Here is a 26,016-nt window from a genome sequence, read left to right on the forward strand (position 1 = left end):
CAAAGGAGGGGCTGGTATGGAGGAATCAGGTTGTAGCTGGCAGACTCAAGGTCTCACACTTCACAGAAACCAGGACAGGGGTGGCTCAGCCCCGGGAGTGGGGAAGACGGACACGGAGAAGAGGGAAGACACAGGGTGCAGAGTGGGGACGCCACAGTGAGGCTTGCTGTCCTGAGCACATGTTCATTGCTGGCCTTTCCATCTGTCTTCTCATTTAATCTTGGAGACAACCTGCCTGGCAGGTCATAGCAGCCCCCACTTCCCCCTTCTTGTGGTATACAAAAGTCACGTAGCAGATAGTAGCAAAGGCAGGATTCAAAGCCACACCTGGCTGACTGTGCCCAGGCTGTCGACCACTCCTCCTTTTCAGGGCTGATGATACCTGTGCCTGTCTTCAGGACACCTGTACACAAAAGGCCGCAAGTCTGCTTAGGAGCCCACTGTGTCTTGGGGACAGTTGGTGCACCGTATCACAAAAGCAACGGAATGGGACCTGTGTGTGCAGGCAGTGCCACAGAGTGCTGCAGGCCTCGGTCTTCACCTCCCCCATCTCAACCCTTTCTTTGCTCACTCTTTCAGGCACCACTCCATCAGCCTTGGCTTCCAGCTCTGGGATCAGGAGCTCGACCTTCACTTGAGGTGTGGCTGCTCCCCTCCACTAGCCTCCGCCTCGGGGGTGTGGGGATGGGGATGTGTTAGAAAGAGTGATTTATGCTTTTCTGGCTCTGGCTCCATTGAGCAAGTCCTCTGCATTCTGCAAAACACCACTAATTAAGAGAGGTTTGTGGTCCCAGGACCCCGCCTGAGCCACTCTGAGCATGACAGGGCTTTTGCAGGAGCAGCTGCCAGGTGCAACCGTTTCCATGGGAGTGAGTGCCTGGCTCCCTGACTGTAAGGCACACAGAGACCCCTCCTTGTTTGTTACCTAGAGATAAGTCCCCCCAACCCCCGCCACCACATGGAACAGTAAACTCCCACCTCCGGAGTCAGCCCCAACCATCCTTTCTCCCACACCCGTGTCCACTAGCAGCAGAGCCTTCAGCTCAACATGAGACACAACTGGAATCTGGCCTCTTCTCTCCTCTCCTGTTGCCCCGGTCAATGCCAGCCTGTGGTCCTGGTTTCTGTGGGGGAACAGGACAGGGGGGTGGTGGTTGTTTCTAGCAGGCCTCCTGCTGCCACACTGTCCTTGTGGGCTGCTCTTGGCACAGCAGCCAGAGGGAGCCTGTTGGGCTGTGGCTGCGGCTGCCTGACCACCACACCCAGGCCCAGGTAGAGTCCTTAGCCTGGGCTTTGGGCAGAGGTCCAGCTGCCTCTCCTGCACGCCCTGCTGCTCTCCCTGCTTGCCTCCAGCCCTTTGCCTGGACGGCTCTTCCCAAGACCTTCGTGACTCGCCCTGCACCTTCCCAGACCTGGGCTCTCCCTCATATCTCCTCACTGACAGTTCAGACCCCACGTGCCAGCCCTCTTCTCTCCTCACTTGCCTCTGTGTTTCCCTCCACACTTGGCACCATCTGCCATGCTCCATATGTTACTCCTCTCCCAGCTAGGATGTGATGAAGGCAAGGGTTTTGTGCATTTCATTTCCTGCTGAATGGGGTTTGTCATACGGCAGGCCTCTCAATAACACATGACGTTGTATGAATGAATTTTTCTGGGTTTTGTTCTCCCTTTACCAAATTTGATTTGAAGAAGCTTAGTATTTCCTCTTCCTTTAATTTAAAAAATTGACTCTGGACTGTTCTAGGGAAAGGGATAGGAGGTGGAGAGAAAGGAGGCAGGAGACACACTTCTGCTCTGATTCAGAAGACTCTGACTCCATTCTGAACTCAATCAAAGGTGCTCCTGTATGTGGCTGTCCCAGGGCACCCACGGGCACAGGCACACCATTCTCCTTCATTCCTTGTCTGAAGCCCAGCTGTAGGTCATGCTGATTCTCTCACATCCCACTTTGCTATATTGACTCAAATCTCTGAGATAGGTTTGTCTTCTTTTGTAAATTCTGAAATAAAAGCAGTGTGAATTCCTTGATCCATAATTTCTTTCATCAAAAGTAGCCCTTGGATTTTTTTTCTTTTTCCTTTCTGTCATTTTTTTTTTTTTTTTTTTTGAGTCAAGGTCTTACTGTGTTCCCCAGGGTGGAGTGCAGTGGCACTCTTGAGCTTAACCTATTGCGTTTAGGAACCTCTTGTGTTAAAGCAATCCTTTCTCACCTCAGCCTCCCATGTAGCTGGGACTGCAGGTGCATACCATCATGCCCAGCAAAAACAAATTTTTTTTTTTTTTTTTTTTTTTTTTGGAGACATGGGTCTTGCTTTGTTATTCAGGCTGGTTTCAAACTCTTGGCCTTCCAAAGTGCTGAGATTACAGGTGTGAGCCACCACACCCAACATAGCCTTTGTTAATAGTCATTTATGTATTCTTCTAGGAAAAAATATACGTAATACCAGCATAAATGTATATCTATTCAAAATGGACATGAACAGAATCATAGCAGGCATATTATTCTAGAATTTATTAATTTAATTTGAAAATCTTCTGTATTCGTCCGTATAGATCTACTTTGTTGCTTTTTATTTTTTGAGATGGAGTCTCACTCTTGTCACCTCGCCTTTGGAGTGCAAGGGCGAGATCTTTTCCTCACTGCAACCTCCGCCTCCCAGGTTCAAGTGATTCTCCTGCCTCAGCCTCCTGAGTAGCTGGGATTACACTCACATGCCACCAAGCCCAGCTAAGTTTTCTTGTATTTTTAATAAAGATGGAGTTTTGCCATGTTGACCAGGCTGGTCTTTGAACTCCTGACCTCAGGTGGTCTGCCCTCCTCAGCCTCCCAAGGTGCTGGGATTACAGGCGTGAGCCACTGCGCCTAGCCTACCAACAGAGTCTAGCTTTGTTGGCCAGGCTGGAGTGCAGTGATGCAATCATAGCTCACTGCACCTTGAACTCCTGGGCTCAAATGATCTTCCCACTTCAGCCTCCTTAGTAGCTGGGACTACAGGTACACACCACAATGCTTGGCTAATTTTTAAATTTTTTGTAGAGACAGGGTTTCACTATGTTGCCCAGGCAACACAGTACATATTGAACATATGTTCTGTGTCACATAGACCTAACCCCATACTGACAGGCATCAGTTTTAGTTATGACAATATTGCAATGAATATTCCTATACATCCTAGCATACCTGCAGTAATACTTGTATATATCTGGCATGCATTATAGATTAAAGGAGCATGGGCATTTAAAATTTTGACAGATATTGCCAAGTTGATCTTTGTTTTTTGTTTCTTTGTTTTTTTTATTTTTTTTGAGACCAAATCTTTCCCAGGCTAGAGTGCAGTGATGTGATCTCAGCTCACTGCAGCCTCAACCTCCTGGGCTCAAGCAATCCTTCCAACTCAGCCTCCCAAGTAGCTAGGACCACAGGCATGTGTCAAGACACCTAGCTAATTTTGTTTTTTCTTCGTAGAGGTGGAGTCTCACAGTGTTGCCCAGGCTGATCTCAAACTCCTGGGCTCAAGCAATCCACTGGCCTTGGCCTCCCTAAGTTTAGATTACAGGTGTGAGCCGTTGCACCCAGCCCATGTTGACGTTTGAATGGTTACACTAGTGCATTCTTCTGGGATGTTTTTCCCCAAACTTTTTTTTTGGAAAAAATATTAAACTTACAGAAAAGTCTAAAGAATTGTATAATGGCCGGGCGCGGTGGCTCAAGCCTGTAATCCCAGCACTTTGGGAGGCCAAGGCGGGTGGATCACGAGGTCAAGAGATCGAGACCATCCTGGTCAACATGGTAAAACCCCGTCTCTACTAAAAATACAAAAAATTAACTGGGCGTGGTGGCACGTGCTTGTAATCCCAGCTACTCGGGAGGCTGAGGCAGGAGAATTGCCTGAACCCAGGAGACGGAGGTTGCGGTGAGCCGAGATCGCGCCATTGCACTCCAGCCTGGGTAACAAGAGCGAAACTCCGTCTCAAAAAAAAAAAAAAAATAAGAATTGTGTAATGAATAGCCAAATACCTTTCACCTAAGTTTGCCAGTATTGCAACGCTGAGTGTTTTCGTTTGCTCAGGCTGCTGTAACCAAATATCACAGACTTGGTGGCTTGAACAATAGACATATATTTTCTCATGGTTCTGGAATCTGGAAGTCCATGATGAAGGTGTCGGTCAGCAGGTTGGGTTTCCTCTGGGGCCTCCCTCCTTGGTTTGCAGATGGCCGCCTTCTGAGTTCTCGCATGGTCTTTTCTTGGTGCACTCACACATCTGTGTTCTAATCTCCTCCTCTTATAAGGATACCAGTCATACTGGATTAGGGCAGGGTCTGCTCACATGCTCTCATTAAACCTTAATTACCCCTTCAGAGGCCCTGTCTGCAAATAGTCATGCTCTGAGGGGCTGCGGGTTAGGACTTCAACATACGACTTTAGAGGAGGGAAGGAGGGGGCACAATTCAGCCTATAATACCACATTTGCTTCTCTTTCCCTTTATATATATATATAAAATGTTGATATAATTATAACAGATTTATATAATTTGTTGTATTATTTATCATTATAAAACCATTTATAATGTGATACATTTCTTATATATAATTACAATGTATAATATGTAACATTCCTCCAAACCACTCAGAAGTAAATTGCAGCCACTCTGTTACTTCGGCATGCATCTCCTAGGAACAAGGACATGCTCCTCAGGATATATTTGATATCCTTTATTTTATAGTGCTGGGGACAGATTCCCTTGAAGCAGAAGGAGAAATGAGCATGCAGTGGCTCTGGCCCTGACTGGGGGCATTCTCTCCTGATGGTTTTGTCCTGGCCTAGTTTGCTCCCATCTCTTTCCTGAGTTCCAGCCCCTGGGTGAGACCTGGCATGCTTTAGGAAAGGGGCCCCCTGCTTCCAAGAGCTGTTCGGGCAAGCAGAACCTCTTGGCCTCGACTCCAGATTCTCTGGCATTGAGGTTTGGGATCTGTGATGTGACAACGAGATGGCAGACCTCACAACTTTACCTGTTCATTGGTCTCTGTATCAACATGTGTCTCTCAACAGCAGACTTGTGACTGTAATTCTTGTATAGGCAGTCCTTGCCTGGCAAATGCAGACTGCCTGTGTTTATTCAGAGAGTAGGGGTTATTGTCTTGGCTACCATTTTCTCCCTCCCTGTCTCCCTTCTCCTGCACCCTTGCTGGCCAGAAGTTGGTTTTTGCCTGCCACCAGGAGTAACAAGGCATCTTCTTCAGGCTTGTGTCAACATCTGTTTCTTCCTTTTCTGTGGGAAAACATCACACAGGCAGCACTTTCAGTGTTGGTTTTAGTAGATAGAATCATTGTGGAAGTACTTGCCTAGTGCTTCATTGGAGGATGCGTAGTTTCAAAACTTCATTTTCTCTTGTTCAGGCCGTCAGGTCTGCAGACCCAAGGTTCAAACATAAATCGGGTGAGTTCTTTGCCATCCAAGGCCAATCAGGGTGTTGCTGAATGAGTGCCCAGACATCCACTGTTACTCAATTAACAAAGCCGCTTTTTTTTTTTTTTTTTTTTTTTTTTTTGCTCTGTTGCCCAGACTGGAGTGCAGAGGTGTGCAGTCTTGGCTCAGTGCAGTCTTGGCTCACTGCAGCCTTAACCTCCAGGGCTCAAGTGGTCCTCCCACCTCAGCTTCCCAAGTAGCTAGAACCAGAGGTGCATGCCACCACCCGCGCATACTTAAAAATTTTTTTTGGTTGAGATGTGGTCTCACTCTGTTACCCAGGCTGGTCTTGAACTCCCAGGCTCAAGCAATCGTCATCCCTCAGCTTCACAAAGGGCTAGGATTACAGGCATGAGCCATCACATCCGGCCATAGAGCTACCTTTCTAAAACTTAGTCCCAACACATCTTTGACTCTGCTCAGAACTCTTCATGGCTTTTCCTTTCCTGCAGGATTCATTGCCATTTCTTTGGCTTGTCATTGAAGACCCTCCCTCATTTGGCCCTTACTCAATTTGTCACCCTGTTACCTGCTTTTCCCCCAGGAAGTTTCCTTGTTACCTGCTGTATTGAAGCCAAATTAAATTAGGCCAAACACGCTCTGCCATGCTTTGTTCCTATACCTCTTGGCTTGTGATAATTTCCCAGAACATATCTTCTCTCTCCTCCCTGATCTATTTGCCAAACTTTTAGCCAGTCTTCATGGCTTGGCTTGACCGTACCCCATCAGTGAAGTCTCTTCTTCACTGGAAGATAGAAGACATACAGACACTTTGGTCCTTAGCCATCTCTTCAGCAGGGCTGGCCATCCTTCCCTTGCGCCATCCGTCATTCTGCCGCAGACTTTCCTCTTCTCTAGCACATATCACACCGTATGTGATATGTATGTGTCTAGCCCCCTGGTTGCAAGACAACTGGTTTTACGTTTGTATCTTCAGTGCCTGGGTTGGAGTAGGTGCTCAGTAAATGTCTCAGTGGATGATGGATTTGTCCTTGGATAAGCACATCCCGAAGTTAGAAGCAGCTGTGTTGCACTTTGTTGTTACCAGTCCTTATCTGAGTGAGCCTTGTGTGTCACAAAGGAGAAAATACAGTTTAACACAGGTCACGAGGAGCCCTTCTCCCTAAGCCGTAGAATCCATACCGATCATCAGCAACACAGGACCTCAGTGACCTTCGCTGGGCTTACCGTATGTTGTTATGTGTTGAAAGAGAAAGTACCTTACCTTGGTTATGTACACAGTGAATAGACTGATAACCCAGCTCGTTGTGTGCGTCTTGCTTTATGTTACTTTGGAAAACTACTGATGACTGTCTTTTCTTTCAGTCAAACGCTTCAGAGAACCAAAGCATGAAAGACGTCCGTGGCGGATATGGTATGTGTTTAGGTATTAACTCATTCTGGAGTGCTTTTGACTATATTGGGGGTCTTGGGGGTGGGGGTGGGGGTGGGAAGGGCATGGAATGTGAGCAATGATATGTAATGTATCTGAAATTCCTGAGTTAAATCCATCAGGAACTATGTATATTATGAAAGGCTTTTTGTTTCCGCAGGTAACTATTGATCCTCCCTTTATTTTAGAATCACTCTGCTTCCACTTCTGAAAGACGGAAGATACACAAATACATCAGTCCCTGTTGCTGCCTCCTTAATCTGTGTCTACCTGTTGTTAGATTTGGTTTAAATTCCTAGATTCTGTAGTGTATAATGTGCAAGCAAAAACTAACCTAAATTTGGAGATCAGTCAAACATAGCTCCTCTCTCCAAAAGAAGTCTTTCTTGGTCTTAGCATAAAGGAAAACTATTTCTCTACTAAAAATACTTCAAACACCAAATATATGATCATTCTCTTTCCCCAACATCCACCAGTTTTCCACCTCTGCAAACACCACGTGGGTGTCCCATAATTTAATTCACTTCTGACACTTAACTACCTGGAGTTATAACAGAATCCACAGGTTAAGGGCTCAATCCCACAAACTGCTCCCTTCTTCAGATGCCAGTTGCAAGTAGTCGGGTCCTCAGAATATCCACATTTCTGTCTAATTTGGCTGTAAAGTCAGGGGTTCCCACAACCCCCCACCTCCCCACTAAGGTTCATTGATTTGCTAGAATGACTCATAAAACTCAAGGAAACATTTGCTTACATTTACTGGTTTATTATAAAGGATACAGATGAACAGCTAAATGAAGAGGTGCACAGGGCTAGATCCAGAAGGATCCTGAGCGCAGAAATTAGGGTATGCCCCCCTGCCAGCATGTGGACGTGTTCACCAGCCTGGAAGCACTCCAAATCCCATTGTTTACTAATTTTTATGGAGAGTTCATCATGGAGGCACGATTGATTATTAACTCAGTCTCCAGCCCCTCCATTCTCCCTGGAGGATGGGCGATTAGGGCTGAAAGTTCAAAGCTTCTAAACATGACTGGGTATTTTTGGTGACTAGCCCATCCTCAAGCTATCCAGGAGCCCACTAAGACTTGATTCATTAGCGTAAAAGGCTCCAGTCTTCCAGGAAATTCCATGGGGTTTAGGTGCTCATATCAGGACCAAGGCCAGAGACCATATACTAGAACAAAAACTCTTCTTAGCACCTCTGTTACTCAGGAGATTACAAGTGTTTTAGGAGCTCTGTGTTGGAAACCAGGACAGAGACCAAACATATATATTTCTTATATAGACTTTGATACATATCAGACACATATTTATTTCATAGACAATAATCCTGCGGTCTCAGTTTTTCCTTTGTAAAATGGCAGTAAAGCTTCAGAAGTAGATTCTAAGGACAAAACTCCAAACTAATACATCACTTAAAAGGAGACAGCTTTTCAGGACAGCACCATGTCCACAGGAAGCTGCCTGTTTTAGACTGCTGCCCTGGACTTTCAGCTTTCCTAACAAAATAATCATTTTCTCCTTCAGAGGAAACATCAGTAATCACGCCGATAAAATTTTAAAACATGTATTTACTTGTTCTTAAACGTGTTGCTGCCGAATGTTGATAATTCTTTTATTTTCCATTGATTTTTCTCAAACCCTGTTAACTTTAGAATATGTGACTCCTACCTCAAGGCTGCAGCAGGACCTGGTAGATACCTAGATTTTGGGATTTCTGAGTCTTACATACATTGTCTTTTGGTGACTCCTCTTTCCGATGAGTGTAGGGAATGATTTTTCAGACACTGTCACTGGGTCAGTCTGGGTAATCTCTGCAGTCCTGAGACCCTGCCCAACTGGTAGGCTATGAGAGGCAGCCATGTCCAAGAGATCCCTCGACCAGAGAGGAGAGTGGCTGCCTAGTGCTGGTGACAGAGGACATACTGAAGGCATACGCTATCTCCACTATCCTCCTGCTACATGGGCGGAGGGATAGCTCCTCTCACATATTAATGTCCTTGTTTTTTCTTTTTTGAAATGCTTGTCATCTAGTCCAGGGGCTGGCACACTGCAGCCCACAGGCCCTGTGTGTATGGTTGTAATAGCTGTGTCTTTGTCTGCTGTCATTCCCCAGCAGCAGGGCTGAGGAGTTGAGACAGAGATCTTATGGTACACAAAACCTCAAATATGTATTCTTTGGTCCTTTTTATTCAGGATAGAAAACATTTTCCTACCCTGATCCAGCCCATTGTTTAAACGGCAACAGCTGAAATTTCTTTAGGGATCCAGCTGCAGTACGGGATTTGTGCAAGTCTTGTTAATTTTGCACGTAATTTAGCGCATTGTGAGTGAAGTTGAACAGGAACTCTTTAAAATAGAGGCACCTTGGGCTTCATCACCAAGCAGTGATTAAGCATTTTATTTTTGAAGCAAGAAAATGAAAATTTTTAAAAATGTATTTTAAAATTTAGATATCAATCGACCTTTTAGGGATTTCAAAGGCAGTGTTATTGAAGGCTTTAAAAAGTGGCTAACAAGGCCGGGCGCAGTGGCTCAAGCCTGTAATCCCAGCACTTTGGGAGGCCAAGGCAGGTTGGATCACGAGGTCAAGAGATCAAGACCATCCTGGTCAACATGGTGAAACCCCGTCTCTACTAAAAATACAAAAAATTAGCTGGGCATGGTGGCACATGCCTGTAATCCCAGCTACTCAGGAGGCTGAGGCAGGAGAATTGCCTGAACCCAGGAGGCGGAGGTTGCGGTGAGCCAAGATCGCGCCATTGCACTCCAGCCTGGGTAACAAGAGCAAAATTCCGTCTCAAAAAAAAAAAAAAGAAAAAAAAGTGGCTAAGATGCCAAACCTGAGTTAGTACAGAAGACCCCAGGAAGAGATGACCAGTGATTGGAAGGTTGAGGTGGCTTTTTTCCTGTTTCAGACTTCTCATTTTCCTCAAATTAGGTATTGCCCTCCTGTCAGGCTGATAACCAGTGCTGGTTTTATTTTGTACAGGTTTTTAGATACTTCCAAACAAGCCATAGGAATGCTGTTCATCCACTTTGCAAATGTATACCTAGCAGATCTCACTGAAGAGGACCCTTGTTCACTGTAAGTGGCCCCTATTTGAGTGCAAACAACAGCTGCCCCTCCATTGAAAACACAGGCTGGCCTTGCTTTCTGCTGCTGGTCCTGTTCCCTCTGGATTGGGGAAAGGGTGCTCCTCTTTTCCTCTGTGCTCCTCTGAGAGACCGTCCTGTGCATGCCGTCTTGGAGCTCACATACACAGCTGTCAGTTGGCTCATAGGGTTTTGCATGGTGACACTTTCCCCAAGCACTGGCTTTCTGCTTATCAATCCAAGTTCTGTCCTTTGATTTTCTCGTGTCCTTATGTCTCCCAGTTTCCAAACAGCCCCTGGCAAGGAAGGATAATGCCCTACAGGAGTGTCTTTACGCTGGAACCAGGACACACCAGGGCTTCTCTGTGATGTCAGCCATTCAGGGTCAAAACTGTTGTTGACCATCAGTGACCTCTTTGACCTACACCATGGATTGTTTCACCTTATCACTGCAACGTGCCTTCCATACAGCCCCCAGAGCAATCCATCTGTGACCTTAATCCACCCATGATACTCTGTCCTCCTTGCTGATGGCACCCAAATGGTGCTTCTCTTAGCAGGTGGAATGGCAGAGGAGGCTTGCCTACCTCATCCTGGCTCTGTCTTCCTCCTCCCTTGGTCCTCATAGCAGCCTGCCATATATTAATAGAGACTTTGATTATCTCCATTTTATAGTTGGGGAACTGAGGCAGAGAGGTTATATATACTGTAAGTTCACACCTCTCAGGAGTCACAGAGCCCAGCCAGTCTGGCTCCATGGCTCTCATGATGCTTTGCTCTCTGCCAGAATCACCTGTGTTGAGTATGGAACATAGAACTTTCTTTATTCCCAAGGCGTGGCACACAGTAGGCTCGTAAATGTTTGCTAAGTGAGTGAATGAAAGTTAAGGCCTGTATGTATATCACATGTCCTTGTTCTTCTGGAAGGCATGAGATGCTCTGGACACAAATTAGATTTAGGCGTCTGAGAGCAGCATAGCCTCAGGCCAGAGACAAATTTCCTTGGAAGCAATTGCTGCTCCTGCCATCTCTGGTCTGAGAGTGACCCCTTGTGATTTTACAGAGGAAGGGCAGGCAGGAGAAATGTCTCCTCCCTGTTTGCACTGGTTTTCCTGTTGACCCACCCTAGCATAGGGTGCGCCCTCTGACATCAGAGTGCTATGCACACCACCAAAGCCCCAGCCCAGCATAGGAGGCTGTGAGGCTGCGCAAAATGTCTCAAGCCTCAGTAACTGGAAAGCTCACCACAGGTGGGGCGTGTGGTGTCCTGGAGCTACCTGCAAGGATTTCAGAGCCACGTGGTTTCACAGAGGGTCAATACTGGACCCAGTGCCCTTGTTTTCCTCTCTGTCTGCCATAGAAAGCTGGGGCTTATGGTCAGCAGGGCTCAGCTGGATCAGGAACAAGGCCCTCAAGAGAGGATGAGTAACAAAGGGCCTTAGTCTGGTGAGGGAAAAGATTTTGTGTCTGATGGAAACAGACCTTACAAGAACACATTCCATGTGGCATGTCCTTCAGAGCTTACTCCTATCTCTCCCGCAGTTATCTTGCCTTTTCCCACTGGGAGTAAAGGTCTCTCTTTAAAGTGTAGGCCAGGTGTGGTGGCTCAGGCCTGTAATCTGAGCACTTTGGGTGGCCGAGGCAGGTGGATCACTTGAGGCTGGGAGTTCAAGACCAGCCATCATGATGAAACCCTGTCTCTACTAAAAATACAAAAATTAGCTGGGTATGGTGGCATGCACCTATAATCCCAGCTACTTGGGAAGCTGAGGCAGGAGAATCACTTGAACCCAGGAGGTCGAGGCTGCAGTGAGCTGAGATTGTACCACTGTACTCCAACCTGGGCGATAGAGCAAGACACCATCTCAAAAAAAGTGTAAAAGTATTGCTTGTGCTTGACTGCAGAAGGGGAAGGGCGAAGGCCATGTGGCCGTGCCCTCATTGTCTCCGAAACCCCAGAGGCTATTTTCCTCAAACTCTCAGGTGCAGCAGCACCATCGGGGCCTCATGGGCTGGACTGTCAGAGTGTGAGCAGAATCACTGCACAAGTGTTTCTGTCATCAGTTAAATTCTGTTTTCCTGTTGATTTCCCTGGCTGCTTCCAGGTACTCAGTCTTCCATTGAACCTTCGCCTGGCAAGAGCACTGGCAGTTTTAAAGTTTCTTTGTCCCTCAGCCACCTCCCTCAGTTTGTTCTGCTCCTGATGAGCTTTGGCACATGGTTGGGGGGCATCTAGAAGTGAGAGCTGCACTGGCACATGAGCACTGCCAGCCCCCAGAATGGGGCCAGACAAATGCTGAGTCCGTCCACTTCCCTTAAGCCACCCCCGCGTCAGCCATGACTTCTGGCCTCATAGCTTCTGCCCTGACAGTGCATGTGCCCTGTCCTCACAGGTACCTCATCAACTTCCTCCTGGACGCCACCGTGGGCATGTTGCTCATCTACGTGGGGGTGCGCGCTGTCAGCGTCCTGGTGGAGTGGCAGCAGTGGGAGTCCCTGCGCTTCGGCGAATACGGTAACACTGTGGATGCCGGACAGGGTGCGAGGGGACTGCTGGGGGTCTCTGCTCCTTGCCCCATGCAGCCCACCAGGCAAACAGATCCAGAAATATCTGGGGAGCTGCCATTGTCTCCTCTGTGTGGTTGAGGGGCTGCTCTGGGTATGAGCACACCCTCCTGTGAGTGTGGGTGCCTGCTTCACTGCCAAAGCCATCACCTTACGGCAGAGAAGGTGGCAGGAGGCAGGAGACACTAGATGCAGGGAGAGAGCTAGATGTCTGCCCCTTCTACTAGAAGACACCAGTAGTCCCACACATAGGGCTGAATGGCCTCTTCATTCTGCCAAGCTTCCTGTAGAGCTCACACCACCTACCTACCAGGTTTTAGAGATGGGGCAGCTCTCGTTTTGTGTTCATTAGCGAGGTGGCAAGCCCTGTCCCTCTTTCTGCTGCACATCTGTGCTTGTCCTGTCATTAGGCCATTCCACATGGCTGGTACTGGAGGGTGCCTCCCCTCTGGGACCAAATTGCCTTGCTGTCTCCTGACTCCAGGCCCACCCCACCCAACATCTGGCATGGACCTGTCACTCACTCAAAGACACAGCTTAAAACAGTTACCTATGATGCTGGCCCGGCCATGAACCACTCCCATCTCAGACTCCATGGGATACAGCTTGGGTGGGAAGCTCCCTTTGTGCTGGTTCTGAGCATGTGCTGGTTCTGAGTTGGATGTGGCCTCAGTGGGGGCTGCCAGTGAGAGGTGCCTTCCTCAGGCCCTCACTGCCCTCTGAGGTTTCAGCACAGTTAGGGGTAGTGTCAGCTCTCCTCACCCCCACAGCTGGCCCTGGCTGTCTGCAGGCAGGAGCTCCTCTTAGCAGGTGGAGCAGCATCAATAGCGCCATTGCCTTGAGAGGGGCATGCAGGACAAGAGGGAGGAAGAGCAGAGGGAATTTGGGATGCCCATTCTCCCCTCCTGGTCATGCCTCCCAAAGAGCTCATGGCTCTGGGCTCAAGGCCACTCACTCCTGGATGGCTAAAGATTCACAAGGCATTGACAGTTTAAAAGGGGAGCCAATTCATGGAGCTGGCTGTGAGTACCTTGGGTATTTCTAGACATCTTAAGTAATTGTTTGTCTCTGTTGAGGGGAGATGAGCTCAGGGGAGGGCTTTTCTTAGCCCCGTTATTTGATGCCTGATGAGTCAGTGACTTAAGATAGTGTCCAGCACACAGCATGTGCCTCCTGTGGCTCCAGGGAAGGCTTCTGAGAAGCTGCAAGTCATTGAGTCCTCAGCTGCAGAACAAAATGGACCACAGCAGAGGGACCAACACAGCATCCTCTTCATTTATAGATGGGCACCCAGAGTAGTTAAGTATGCAGGAAGCTTACCCAGCCAGTGCATGGCTGTGGGAGCCTAGGCTTGCTGCACCAGGATACCTAAACCCTCCCACCACCTCCACGGACAGTGCTCACAACTACTCCTTTGCAGTTGAGGTAGCTTCTAGGAGGCGGGGCTCCTATCTCTATTATAGCTGACCAGTGCTAAGGTGGATCCACCACAGTAGGTCACGTGCCACTCTGTCACTTGGGAGTGAAGATCAGGTCTGGTTCGGATACACTAAGAATTATCGCTACCAGCTGTTCCCTCACATTTTGTTTGCATCCCCAAGGATGGACGGAAAGGAAGAAGGCAGTGGTTGTGTCTCAGCCTCCTTCTCAACCTCTTGGCCTGCCCCCCTGCCCCTGGGTCATCCCACCACTGCCTTTGAGGCCAGAGTCTTCAAGCCAAAATGTCTCCAAATCAAGCTGCAGGGACCATCCTGAGTCCTCCCCAGGCTGAGGAAGGATAGCTTGTCTGCTCAGTTACCTGTTGTTTTCTATTGCTGCTATAACAGATTTCCACAAACTTCATGGCACAATTGAAACAACACAAGTGGATTCTCTTTTTTCGTTCAGAAGTCTGCCATGAGTCTCACTGGGCTAAAGTCCCAGTGTCAATGGGGCTGGCTTCTGGAGCCTCTGGGAAGATTGTTTTCTCTCCCTTTCCAGCTTCTAGAGTTTGCCTATAACCCTTGGCTCGTGGCCCCTCTTTCCATCTTCAAAGCCAACAATGGTCACTAGGTTTGTCCTACATCGAGTTGCTCTGACCTCCTGTGGCATTCCACTTTCAAGTGTCCCTATGATTACATTGGCCCACCTGGACACCCCGGATATGCTCCCTGTCTTAAAGTCAGCTGACTAGCAACTTTAATTCCATTTGCAGCCTCAGTTCCCCTTTGCTGTGTGACGCTACACACTCACAGGTTCCAGAGATTTGGATGGGGTCATTATTCTGCTTTCCATACCTGTTATCCTGCCCATCCGTTTGAGGCAGTAATTCCAGGAGGCCCTACAGCTCTCTTCTCGTGCAAGTGAAGAAGAGGGGCTTATTTTCTAGAATGGGTCTTTTGTTCCTAGAAGAGAAAAGGCCATGAGCTTGCTGATGAGAATGTGGAACTCAGGGAAATAAGACACACAGTCCCGGCGGTTGAGACCAGATCCAGGTGACGCATGGTATCTGCACTCTGATTACCAGGCCACTCTTTCCCATGCAGAACCCCTGACAGCTGGGTCACCGTGCTTCATGGGCCTTGCTGCCCATCCCTGACCAAACACTCCCTTTTGGAAGCCTCTCACCACGGATGTGTTCCCTCCTTTTGGCTCTTATTCCTGTGACTTACACTGAGGGAATAATTCAACCCAAACAAAACACCCACGTGCCTGAGGTTGTTCATTGTGGTAAAAAGCAAGACACACAAAGGCCTGGTGCAGTGGCTCACACCTGTTATTCCCAGCACTTTGGGAGGCTAAGAGGGGAGGGTCGCTTGAGCCCAGGAGCTCAGGACTAGCCTTGGCAACAAAGCAGGACCCCGTCTCTACCATAAAATTTTAAATAATTATCCAGTCATGATGGCACTCATCCTTAGTCCCAGCTACTTGGGAGGCTGAGGCGAGAGGATCACTTGAGCCTAGGAGTTTGAGGCTGCAGTGAGCAGTGTTCATGCCACTGCACTCCAGTCTGAATGACAGAGTGAGACTCCATCTCAAAGAAAACAGTAACAGCAATGACAAAGCAAGACACGCAACACTGCCTGGCATGTCTGTCCTTTAAAGAGGAGACGGGGATGTTTGAAAGACTCACAAGTGAAACAGGATTCAGGAGACACAGCAGCCACATGCACTTCTCCCGACCATGGCTGTGTGAGATCTGGGTGCCCAGAGGAAATGGTGTGCCCGAGGGAGTTACAGGTGCTTTTTCTCTTCACATGTTTCTGAACTTCCTTATTTTAGCATCTAAATTAAAGACATAGCTGCAGCTAAGTTGCACAGCAGAAACTTAGAACATTGGGGCAACATGAGGCAGATGGGAGGAAAAGCATTTTCCTCCTTGTCAGTCACTGAAAACCGAAGAGCAGATGGAGTGAGCACGCTGAGTGAGCGGACGTCCTTCGATAGTAAATAAGCGGTGCCATGCGCTCTGCTGGCTCCTGAACACTCAGCAGAAAGATTTCCTAGCGACACTTTCTCTGTCCGACCATCCTCAAACTTAATGGTTTCTCACAAATAAGTTTATCTGTTGTTTTAAGAGCTGTTCTCAATAAGGTTAAGTGACTTACCAAAAGGAGAAGGATTGCAAAACCCATTAACAACCTAGCAAGGAGGGATTGTGCTTCTGAAATGGGTTTTTTTTGGCTCAAATGTCTCCTATCCCTTAAGTGAAAGTAGAAAGAAAGACCTCAGAAGAGGCGACTGATGTTTCTGCCTGCTTTCTGCCACACTTCTCCCAGAGTTTTCCAGAAAAGGGAATGGCCTGGTGTTTTGTCCATTACAGCTGCATAAAGGCATTCCCTTGTGTACAGCTGACAAGCCTGGGCAGGGTTTGGGCCTCCAGCACGGGTGCTTGCTACAGAAATGATAAAGCCAAACGAGAAGCTGGAGATTTCTCTTTGGACCAAATTCTCTTCTCATAGCCTGGATTAGGCAAAAGCCCACCCACCACGTGCCCCCCGAAATGCTACCCTGTACCCCCTCTACTGGCCAGCTGTGGTCAGGCACTCTGGCAGAGCTTCCTAGGTGAGCCCCATGCAGCTTTCCCACACTCTGCTCTCCCCTGGGTCTCCCACTTTGGGGAGGCCTGTGTGACTCCCAGGGGCTACCCTAGTAGGGTTCTTTGTGTCACAGGATCATTCCCTGAAGAGGCTGTTCTTCTCTTTGTCAGGTCCTTTTCAAAACGCCCTGGAGGTACTCCAGGGCCTGCACGTCCCCCACCTTCCACTATTAGGTCCCTTGGTTACTCAAGCATGGTGACTAAATGGGTCCCAGGTGGACCTTTGTCACAGCCCTGGGCCCTGGCCCATCCTTCCCACCTCCTTGCCTCAAGAGTCTCTCTCTTCCTTTCCCCTGGCCAAGGTGTTTGGGTGACCCGTGCTGGACAATCAGAGTCTGAATTCCTCCAGATTCAGGTTCCTTCTCTCAAGGCTGAGGCATCAGGGACAGCCCAGGGAGTGGGGTAAGGGATAGGAGGTGGGGAGATGGGAGACAAAGCGCTGGGTCCTGCTTCATCATCCACAAACATCAGTCCACTCATGGACAGAAAAGGGAGGGGCAGCCCCGCCGTCACTGGAAAAATCAACAATGGATAAGAATAGCAGTCTTGATTCTTCCAGCTTCTGCTGCCAGCAGGCAGAAAGAACAGCTTTTCTAAGCTCCCAGCAATGAGCACTTCCTAACTTTAGTGCTTTTTAATTCTGTCTTAGAATCTCTTAAAGGCCATTTTAGTATCTTCAAATAAGGAATTCTCTGATTTTATTTGAAACACTGCATTTGACTGTTAAGGATGAGCTAATCTTTTGGGCTTTGGGGGGTTCATAAAGTACCTTCGGAGCCGGGGTTCATAAAGTACCTTCGGAGCCAGGGTTCTTGGGTGCGTGTGGGAGAGTGGGGTGGGGGCAATGTCTTACTCGGATGCCTGGGCCCCATGTGACTAAGCACCCGCTTATCCCTGCAGGAGACCCTCTGCAGTGTGGAGCCTGGGTCGGGCAGTGCGCTCTTTACATCGTGATCATGATTTTTGAAAAATCTGTCGTCTTCATCGTCCTCCTAATACTTCAGTGGAAAAAGGTTTGCTTCATCCCTGTGTTAGCAGCTCCTTGCCACACTGAGCAAGCAGCACTTCCTCCCATCACCCACACATGCCAATTCTAGGAAAACCAAACTTCTGTTTTACCTCTGTGAATAAGTCCTGGGTTTGGTCTGATGTGGCAGCTACTCCAAAGAGCTTGTCATTCTTAGCATCCATCCACTTCAAATGTCTGTTCTAGATGAAGGCTTGGGATGTATAAAACTAATGAATTACAGTCCCTGCCCTCGGGTTGACTACCGTCTAATGTTGGTTTTTAGGCCTTGCAACCGTACATGTTTCTACGTTGGCAAATGTCTTGTCACACACCTCTCTTGGCTGGTAGTTTAAGCCGTTTGGTGCCATGGGCAGCTTCCACAGTCTGTGACCATCAAGGTGGTGATCTCCTGGCCAGCCCATGGGCTCCCCTACCCTGGCCTCTGGCCTTTGAGCCCAGTTCTGTGTAGATAAACCCCCCAACTCCTCATCTCCGCATGCCCATATGAGACCAGCCAGAAGCCTTTGAGAACAAGTGGCTCAGAGCTTGGCCCCCTTTGGGTTTTATTTGTGGCTGAATTTATTTAAGAAAATAAGCCAAGGCTTTTCAGAGCTGTTGTGTTTTGGGGGTGGTTAGGGTGCAGGATTTCTGTTAGAAAGTGGTCTGGGGCCTCATTGCTAGTGTCTGTAATGAGCATCCACTGCATTCACCCCTCCAGCCCCCTGAAGCCCACACTCCACTCTCCCGGTGGACCCTGCTTTGCTCTGGCTCGGAGACTGTATGCCCAGTGCTCTTTGCAAGTCCACACTGAAGGAAAGCTGCCAAAGCACCAGCTGCTCAATGTGAACTCCAGGGGTCCCTTGTGGACAGTCTCATCTGGGAACTCTGCAGCCTTGGGCGTGAAGTGCTGCTCCCACGGAGCTGTGGGGGACGCATCTAAGCTAAGGCTCCCTCAGGGCCTGTGGGTACCACCCACCCACCCCAGGCACATTCTCAGTGGTCTCTCCATACCTCACTGGGTCTGCTTCTCTTTACAGGTGGCCCTGTTGAATCCCATTGAAAACCCAGACTTGAAGCTGGCCATCGTCATGCTGATTGTCCCCTTCTTTGTCAACGTCAGTGCCATGTTGTATTTTCACCCCAGTTTGCTCCCTGCCTGCCAGGGTTCCTGTCCAAAGTTCTGAGTTTGACAGAAAGCTTACCTTGTAGCCCTCAGGTCTTTCTGTGTGACCGTTTGCCACCTCTCCCACCCCCAGACCTGGAAGTGGTGGGATTACTCCGTTAAAAGGCAGGGCCCCTGTCCAAAATGGAGGAGCCAAGAAGCCCCACCCTTGTATAGCACCGGCTTCTATTTTAGAATCATTTCAAATGTGCCCATCATTCATTCCTGGCCACAGATCTTGAGAAGCTCCCAAGCACAATGGCTAGAAGTTAGGAAGCGGAAGTGGTGAGGGAAGCTGGAACAAACAGATGACGGCAGAGTGTGCCAGGCACCCACACGCAGTCTGTGGGGGGGCCCATAACAGGTGTCCAGAGACCTTGCTTCCAGGCCCCAAACAGGCTGTCTCCCCAGTTACCACAACAGAAACCCCTCAGGGCACGTTCCCTGCACACACTCATCAGAAAACTGAACTCGAGGAAGTGGAGACTGGGAATCTCTTTCTAAGCTTTGGGAGATAGCCCGGCAATTGGACTGCGGTTTTCTTTCCATAGTTCTGGCTCTCATAACCTGGAATGGGAGTGGGTAGGTAGGGGGCTGCTCGACTCTGCTTTGAAAAATGGTTTATCCCAAAGTAACCTGCACTTTTCCTTCCCACAGGCTTTGATGTTTTGGGTAGTGGACAATTTCCTCATGAGAAAGGGGAAGACGAAAGCTAAGCTAGAAGAAAGGGGAGCCAACCAGGACTCCAGGAATGGGAGCAAGGTCCGCTACCGGAGGGCCGCATCCCATGAGGAGTCTGAGTCTGAGGTAGGGCCTCCCCAACTCTCCAAGGGCCAAACTGGTGCACCACTGGCTCGAGGAGGCCTCTGGTCTCGTGTTTATGTTTGGTCTTCCCTTGAGTGCTGAGTCACAGTGCCACCAGAGGGCGGGAGAAGAGGCAAAGCCGGAGATGAGCGAGGAATAAATGGCTTTGTCCAGCCAGGATCCGTTCCTGCTGTCCCTTGGGCCTGCCTAGGGAAGGAGGGCAGAGCAGATGGGGGTGACTTGCCTGTGACAGTCCCTCCGTCAGTGAAGCAGACAGACAGCAGAGGGAGGTGCTTCCTCGTTTGGTGAGCTGACGAGGACCGTCATGGGCCTAACGGTTGACCTTCAAGTAGTAGTGTATTTGAATCTCACCACCAAAGAGCAAAGGAAGTGCTGGGTAAGACAGCTGGAAACGTCTAAAATATAGGGGTAGCCAGCTCTTGTAGGAGGAACCTCATCTCCCCTTATTTTCTGGTCTTCTGAGTTCAAAGGTTTGGACGTCAGGGAAGAACGGTGGCCATGAATAGCGGCACCGAGGCCAGGATATGTGTTCTGGTGGCCCTGCAGTGCTCACCCCACATCTGCATGCAGGGCCAGCTCATGGGAGGCCTGGGAAGCTCCTGAGGCAGAGAGGACTGTGTGCAGGTGGGAGCTACAGAAAAGCGGAGATGAACATCTTCCCCGAGAGGCCTTCAGATGTGCGGGTGAGGTGCAGGTGGATGCATAAGTAGCTTGTCATGACACTGTAGTGTGTTCTGAGGTTGAGGCATAGACAGAACCCAGTGAGGGCCCTGGGCCAGTCTGGAGGGAGTTTCAGAAGATGAATAGATGAGTAGGACAGAGGGGAAGCCGAGTCTTAGCTAGGTGTTTGTCCCTAGTATCTGGCCAGCACCTGTCATTCGAGAGCCTGGTGAACATTAGGTGAGTGGCAGACAGTGTTAAAGGCAGAAGCAGCAGCTTACGAGCATTCACGGTCACATGGTTTGCTGTCTGGGCTATATTGTGAAATGCACTGTGGCATGTATTCTGGAGCATAGGATGGAATGGCAAGAAGTGAGACACAGGCTGAGCTAGGTGGGCAATGCCATGTGATCTGGGCTGAGGCATAGGACGTGCTCATACAGGCGGTGGGAGCAGTGGGAGTGTGGTGGTCGGGACTGAGACTGGAGGCAGGAAGCCCCGCAGAGGAACGGTGCAGGGAAGAGGAGGTAAGACTGCCTGCCCTGCCCTAGAATAGAAGGAGTTGGTGTTTCCCTGCACAGGTGGGCTTTGAACCTTCTGATCCTGACATAAGCTGTTCCAACCTTTCCCTAGTATTGGATCTGAGGAGCCAGGTGGGTGGGTGGATGGGGGATGAGTGTGTTTGCCCCGGCTGCGTGGCTGAGTCGTTCCAGGGTCTTAGGACAGCAAAGTGTTGCTATTTGTTTTCAGCAGTTACAGAGCTGGTTCAGAGCAGCCACGCTGGACTCCCCCAGCCCACAGATGTTTTCTCTTCCTTTTGAAAGAAGCTTTTCAGTCTGCCTCTGCAGTATTTAAGGCAACTTCAAGGACTCCATGTGTCATGGTTGAGCTTTTTTAGCCAGGGTGACCTTAGGCTGCAGATCCCTGCTGAGTTTGCCCCGGTGGGGGTTGGTTCCCCTAGAGATCAACGGAGAAGTGGGGAGTATTAGCAGAGGAGGGGTCTGTCGACTCTGCACTGGCTTCAGTAGCCCATGAGTGTCCCTGGAGGCTAGCATATCTCATTGAATACAGGGAGCGTCCCCTCACTGTCTTATAAAGAAATGTGAGACTTGGCCAGGCACAGTGGCTCATGCCTGTGATCCCAGCGCTTTGGGAGGCTGAAGCAGGTGGATCACTTCAGGTCAGCAGTTCGAGACCAGCCTGGCCAACATGGTGAAACCCTGTGTCTACTAAAAGTACAAAAGAAAAAGTTAACTGGGCATGGTGAGACACCGCTTTAATCCCAGCTACTCAGGAGGCTGAGGCAGGAAAATCACTTGAACCCGGGAGGTGGAGGTTGCAGTGAGACGAGATCATGCCATTGCACTCCAGCCTGGGTGACAGAGTGAGACTCTGTCAAAAAAAAAAAAAAAAAGAAAAAAGAAAACAAAACAAAACAAAAACGTGAGACTTGAAGGGCACAGGGTCCAGGGAGGGGAATTGAAGAAGGCCCTGCTGGGGGTTACTCAGGCCCTGCCTCTGCACTACCTCAGATCCTGATCTCAGCGGATGACGAGATGGAGGAGTCCGACGTGGAGGAGGACCTCCGCAGACTGACCCCTCTCAAGCCTGTGAAGAAAAAGAAGCACCGCTTCGGGCTGCCCGTATGACACTATCCCATGCTGGGGGTGACGGGAGGGCCCTGCCAGCCGCCGGTGTGCAGAGGTCATCCTGCAGCGTCGTCCTTCCCCCCCTCTGCCCTTCCTTTCTACCTCTGCTCCTCTTGCTGTCTCTGCCCGCTCTCGCCTGCCCCAGACTACTACTGTGACTTCAAAAGAGGGAAGAGGAGCCAGTGCCCAAGGGGGCCACAGGTAGCTGGAGGTCCCCATTCAGTTGCACTACAGACACTGACCAAATATGCAAGGAAGGAGTTGTGTGTGTTTGTTGTCCCAGACAGTGTTGGGAGCTACCCGAGGCCCTGCCCCGTGTCCAACCGGGTGGCAAGGTGGAAGGAAGCACAGGCACACAGGCCATGGGTGGGTCCCCTCACCGGGGCTGGGGCAGTGCAACTCGGAACACCTTCAGGCTAAAAGTGACTCATTGTCCAAGTTGGAACCGGAATGCTTTCTTACTCGGAATGGCTTTTGTAACTATTGATTTCTGAAGCTGGTTTTATGAGCTGTGACAGTGTTACTGGGTTGGGGGTATGTTTATTTCCTACAAAGTACTTATGGGACTAATGGGCAAAACAGAGATTTTTAAGTCTTCCGTATGCTGTTTGACTTTTATATTTTTAAGTTATATTTTCATACTATTGTATTTAAAAACTTTTTAATTCCCAAAGAAATGGGTTTGTTTGCCTTTCACGGGGTGTGGGCTGGCAGGAGGAAAAGGTTGGGAGTTTTTAGTTTGAAATATAGTTGGTGATGCCCTGCCATAAGATGAGACAGATGATTGGGGAGGGAAGGAGGATGGCCCTTCTCTGGAATGAGCAAACCCAGTGGTTCTGTGAAGGTCAGACTCAAGCTTGGCACTGCTGGTCTCAATGCAGATCCAGGAGCTGCAGAGTGTGTGAAACAGGAAGGGCCCAGGGCCCACGAGCTCTAGTGTTCTGCTGGCAGATTAGAAGGTCTTGGTTAAACTTGACCAAGAAAGGAGCTTAGCTAAGAGATCTTTGTGTCCAGAGGACTCAAGACTAGCAGACTCTTATGCAGAAGAGGAGTCTCTGCAGAGCCTCCCATCATGGTTTAAAATGGTCTCAGCCTTTCAGCCCCTGCTGCTGTAGCCTTCAGAGCTAGCCTATGGACGCAGCGCCAGGAACCTCCTCTTATGCTGCCCTGGTACCTGTCATTCCAAGTGTCATCTGTTTTGCATAGCGTTCTGGAGAACATCTGCCTTACAGAGTGATCCTGTTTTCCACGCCCTCCAAAGCTGAGGTGGCTAAGGCAGGTAGGGGTGAGAGAGCTCGCTCTGTAAACCACAGGCAGGGCAAGGTGCTTCTAGGCCATGTCCCCTCCCTGTAGCGTGGCCCCTGCTCCTCAGCATGGCCACAGGCCCCTGTGGCTTTGGGAGTTTGCTGGGTAATTGTGAAATGGGCTCATCCCAGCAATTTCCCTGCTCTGGAAGCAGCAAGGTAGGGGTGCTCTTCATGGTTTGTCAAGCTCAGAGGCAGCCATGGATGGTTAGGAACAGAAAGCCACAGTGCTAAGGTATGAGCTAGAAGGGAGACAGCCTGGAATTTAAGTGAGACAAGTGCAGAGGAGGCCACTTCACTTAGAACCTTCCTTTTAGACCTGCATGAATATGTGTTTCACTTAAGCACATTGGGTCCAAATTGTGGAGAGAGCCCAGCTGTTAAACCAGGCACCCGGGGACTACTGTCTGCCTCTCAGAGTCCTGCCTGTCCTGGACTTGGAGGCGAGCATTAGGGAGGCCTTCTCAGCCCATCTTCCACCAGGAGTACAGAGCCAGGGTGCTGAGAGGAGCAGGGACTGTAACTGCAGTAGGAGGCAACTTTGCCAGTGTGGGCCTCGTGGCCAGCAGGCCAGGCAGTGCCTGAGATTGGAGCCTGTCTGGGATCTTGCGTCGTTCCTGTTCAAAATGACTCTGTGCTCCCTCCCATCTCACAGCTATGGTAGTCGGTATTTCCCCACCAGCTCTCCAGTAGAAAAGAGTGGTTGGAACCAGGCCATTCTGAGTTGAATTTGGGAAGATGAGGACTCATGTTCCTGACAGGACAGTCATTCCCTCAAGGCATCACTGACTCAGTTCTAATCCCTCCCCTCCTGTTTCATTTTGGTTTGAACAACCTGTGCCTGCAACTGTTTCTTCCGCCTTCCTGGAGCTCAGAATCAGAGCTTCATTTTCAGTCTTGAGCTCCTAATGTTTCCAAACAGGGCAGGGGATAGGAGAGCCATAATCTGTGAAAGCTATAAAACAAACTCTGGGTTATGTAGACCTCAGATCATCTCATCTGAAGGCTCAGCCCAATTCCCGGTGAGCAGTGGGTTTGGGGAATAAAGAGGTAGCTGGTGAGTGATGGTTTTCCCCTGTATCCTGATTTTCAGAAAGGGCTTTAGTCTCTGAGCTGCATCCAGTGTAGATGGCTGACCAGGGTACAGGGGTCGAATAGGGTGTCTGAACAAAGGGTGCCTCTTGGTGTGTGGGCCTGGACAGTATGGCCTCTCATGTTTGGTCTTCCCCTTCTCGTGTGTGTGTGTGTGTGTGTGTGTGTGTGTACATGCACGCACATGTACATACATACAAGTCTGTATCCCCAGGAGTGCCTCCTGCCATCACTGGGGGCTCTTCCGTGGTGCACCATCCCATGAGAGCAGATCAGAGGGCCGTGGTCAGGACTTCCTCCCGAGCTGCCCTCCCTCCCTGGGATGAGTTTCCTCACCACCTGCTCCAAGGTGCCTTACGAGGTGCAGCTCTTCGCCTGGCCACATGGCGTCCATCATCGTACTTGAGAAATTATGAGACGTTGGCTGGATGTTGTGTGCTATCAATCCAGTGTGTCCAAATCTGGACCTCAGCCGAGCCAGCTATGATGGAACCATGCAAGACAAGGTCATGAACAAACTTCTTATAACTATTGGAAATAAACTAATGAGGTAGAACTGCCATATCTGAAGAGAAGAGGTGGTTGGTACTGTGATTTCCTCTTGCTGTCAGAGGGATGTTGACAATGGCAAGGGGGGATATTGGTGAGCCCAGGTGATGGTGGCTTCTTGGTCCACTTGGCTTGAACACATGCAAGAGGAGGGTGGCCTCTCAAGCTTTAACTTGTGCCCTCCCTGGCAACAGGGAGTCATGGGTTAATGTCACCTGTCATGCCTCTTTCTTCAGGGAAAATATTAAAAGGCTCAAATCCAAGCTGTGGCTTCCTCTAAGCAGTGTAAGCCTGGAGGTTGTAGCCCCAAGTTGATGTTCAAAGGCTGCCTCCGAGCCCTGGAGGGAGCAGTACCCAGCAGGCAGCCCACGCTGCCCTCCAGACTGCAGTTCACTGGCCTTTTCACATCAAGGCTAAGATAGGCAGTGCTCGGAGCTTCCCTCCGGCCAGAACAGCTGCCTTCTAGAGTGTGAGGCTGGCTTTTAGGAAGTTTCACACGCTTGTAGCTAAGAGTGTAGAGCTGTCTGTTTCACTTTGTGAAATTGGCAGCTCTGAGGAGCTTGGCTTTTGGTAGCAGACTTATGGTCTGATTTGCCACGAGCACCTTGAGCTCCCAGATGGATGAGTTGGTTGGTTGGTTGGGTTGTTTTAAATTTGATTTTTCTTTTCCTGAAGTTTGTTAGAAGTCAGATTTATGCGAGCAAAACCATGGCCCACTTTAGCTGCCATCCAGTGGGGGTATTTAATCAGTGGTGTTAGGATTCATAGAAACATGTTTTTGAAATGAAAGGGAAGATGATGTACTTACATTGTAAAATGGTTTACAATAAAGTTTGGCATCTTATTACAGTTTTTTTAAAAAGAAACAGTCACATTTGTGGTTGTTGGTTGTGTGTTCTCTGGAGTTGAAACAGCACTGCGGGGTCACAAATGATTCCCCTGTAAATTAGAAGGTTCTCCCCAGGGACCAGAGTGAGAAGGAATCTTACAAAGCTCCATGGCAGAAGTGGAAGTCAGCATCTGCCCAGGAAAAAAACAAACATACTCTTGCCATTTCCACTTCCTTGCTAGTGAGAATTAAAGCAAGTTCCCTGAGAAGCAGTGAGCAGCCCACATCCTCGTCCCTGAGGCTGCAGGGCTGGAAGACAGGTGCCTGGG

At 49.3% G+C, this 26,016-nt stretch overlaps 1 protein-coding gene across 2 annotated transcripts in view; it reads left to right on the forward strand.

Moving 5' to 3' along the window:
• Nucleotides 1-25,702, forward strand: part of STIMATE (STIM activating enhancer) — a 62,850-nt gene extending 37,148 nt beyond the window's left edge. Inside the window, exons 2-8 of one of the 2 annotated variants that reach the window (XM_039477218.2) lie at nt 6,800-6,848; nt 9,862-9,957; nt 12,359-12,504; nt 17,509-17,621; nt 18,655-18,732; nt 19,437-19,586; nt 21,797-25,702. In XM_039477218.2, the coding sequence (XP_039333152.1) occupies nt 6,800-6,848; nt 9,862-9,957; nt 12,359-12,504; nt 17,509-17,621; nt 18,655-18,732; nt 19,437-19,586; nt 21,797-21,913 (749 nt within the window). In that variant the 3' untranslated portion in view covers nt 21,914-25,702. The remainder of the gene's footprint in view (nt 1-6,799; nt 6,849-9,861; nt 9,958-12,358; nt 12,505-17,508; nt 17,622-18,654; nt 18,733-19,436; nt 19,587-21,796) is intronic. The other variant, XM_003936569.4, reaches the window with a different exon arrangement.
• Nucleotides 25,703-26,016: the final 314 nt, after the last annotated feature.

Source organism: Saimiri boliviensis, chromosome 8 (assembly GCF_048565385.1).
Source record: "Saimiri boliviensis isolate mSaiBol1 chromosome 8, mSaiBol1.pri, whole genome shotgun sequence".
In the NCBI taxonomy this organism is placed as follows: Eukaryota; Metazoa; Chordata; class Mammalia; order Primates; family Cebidae; genus Saimiri; species Saimiri boliviensis.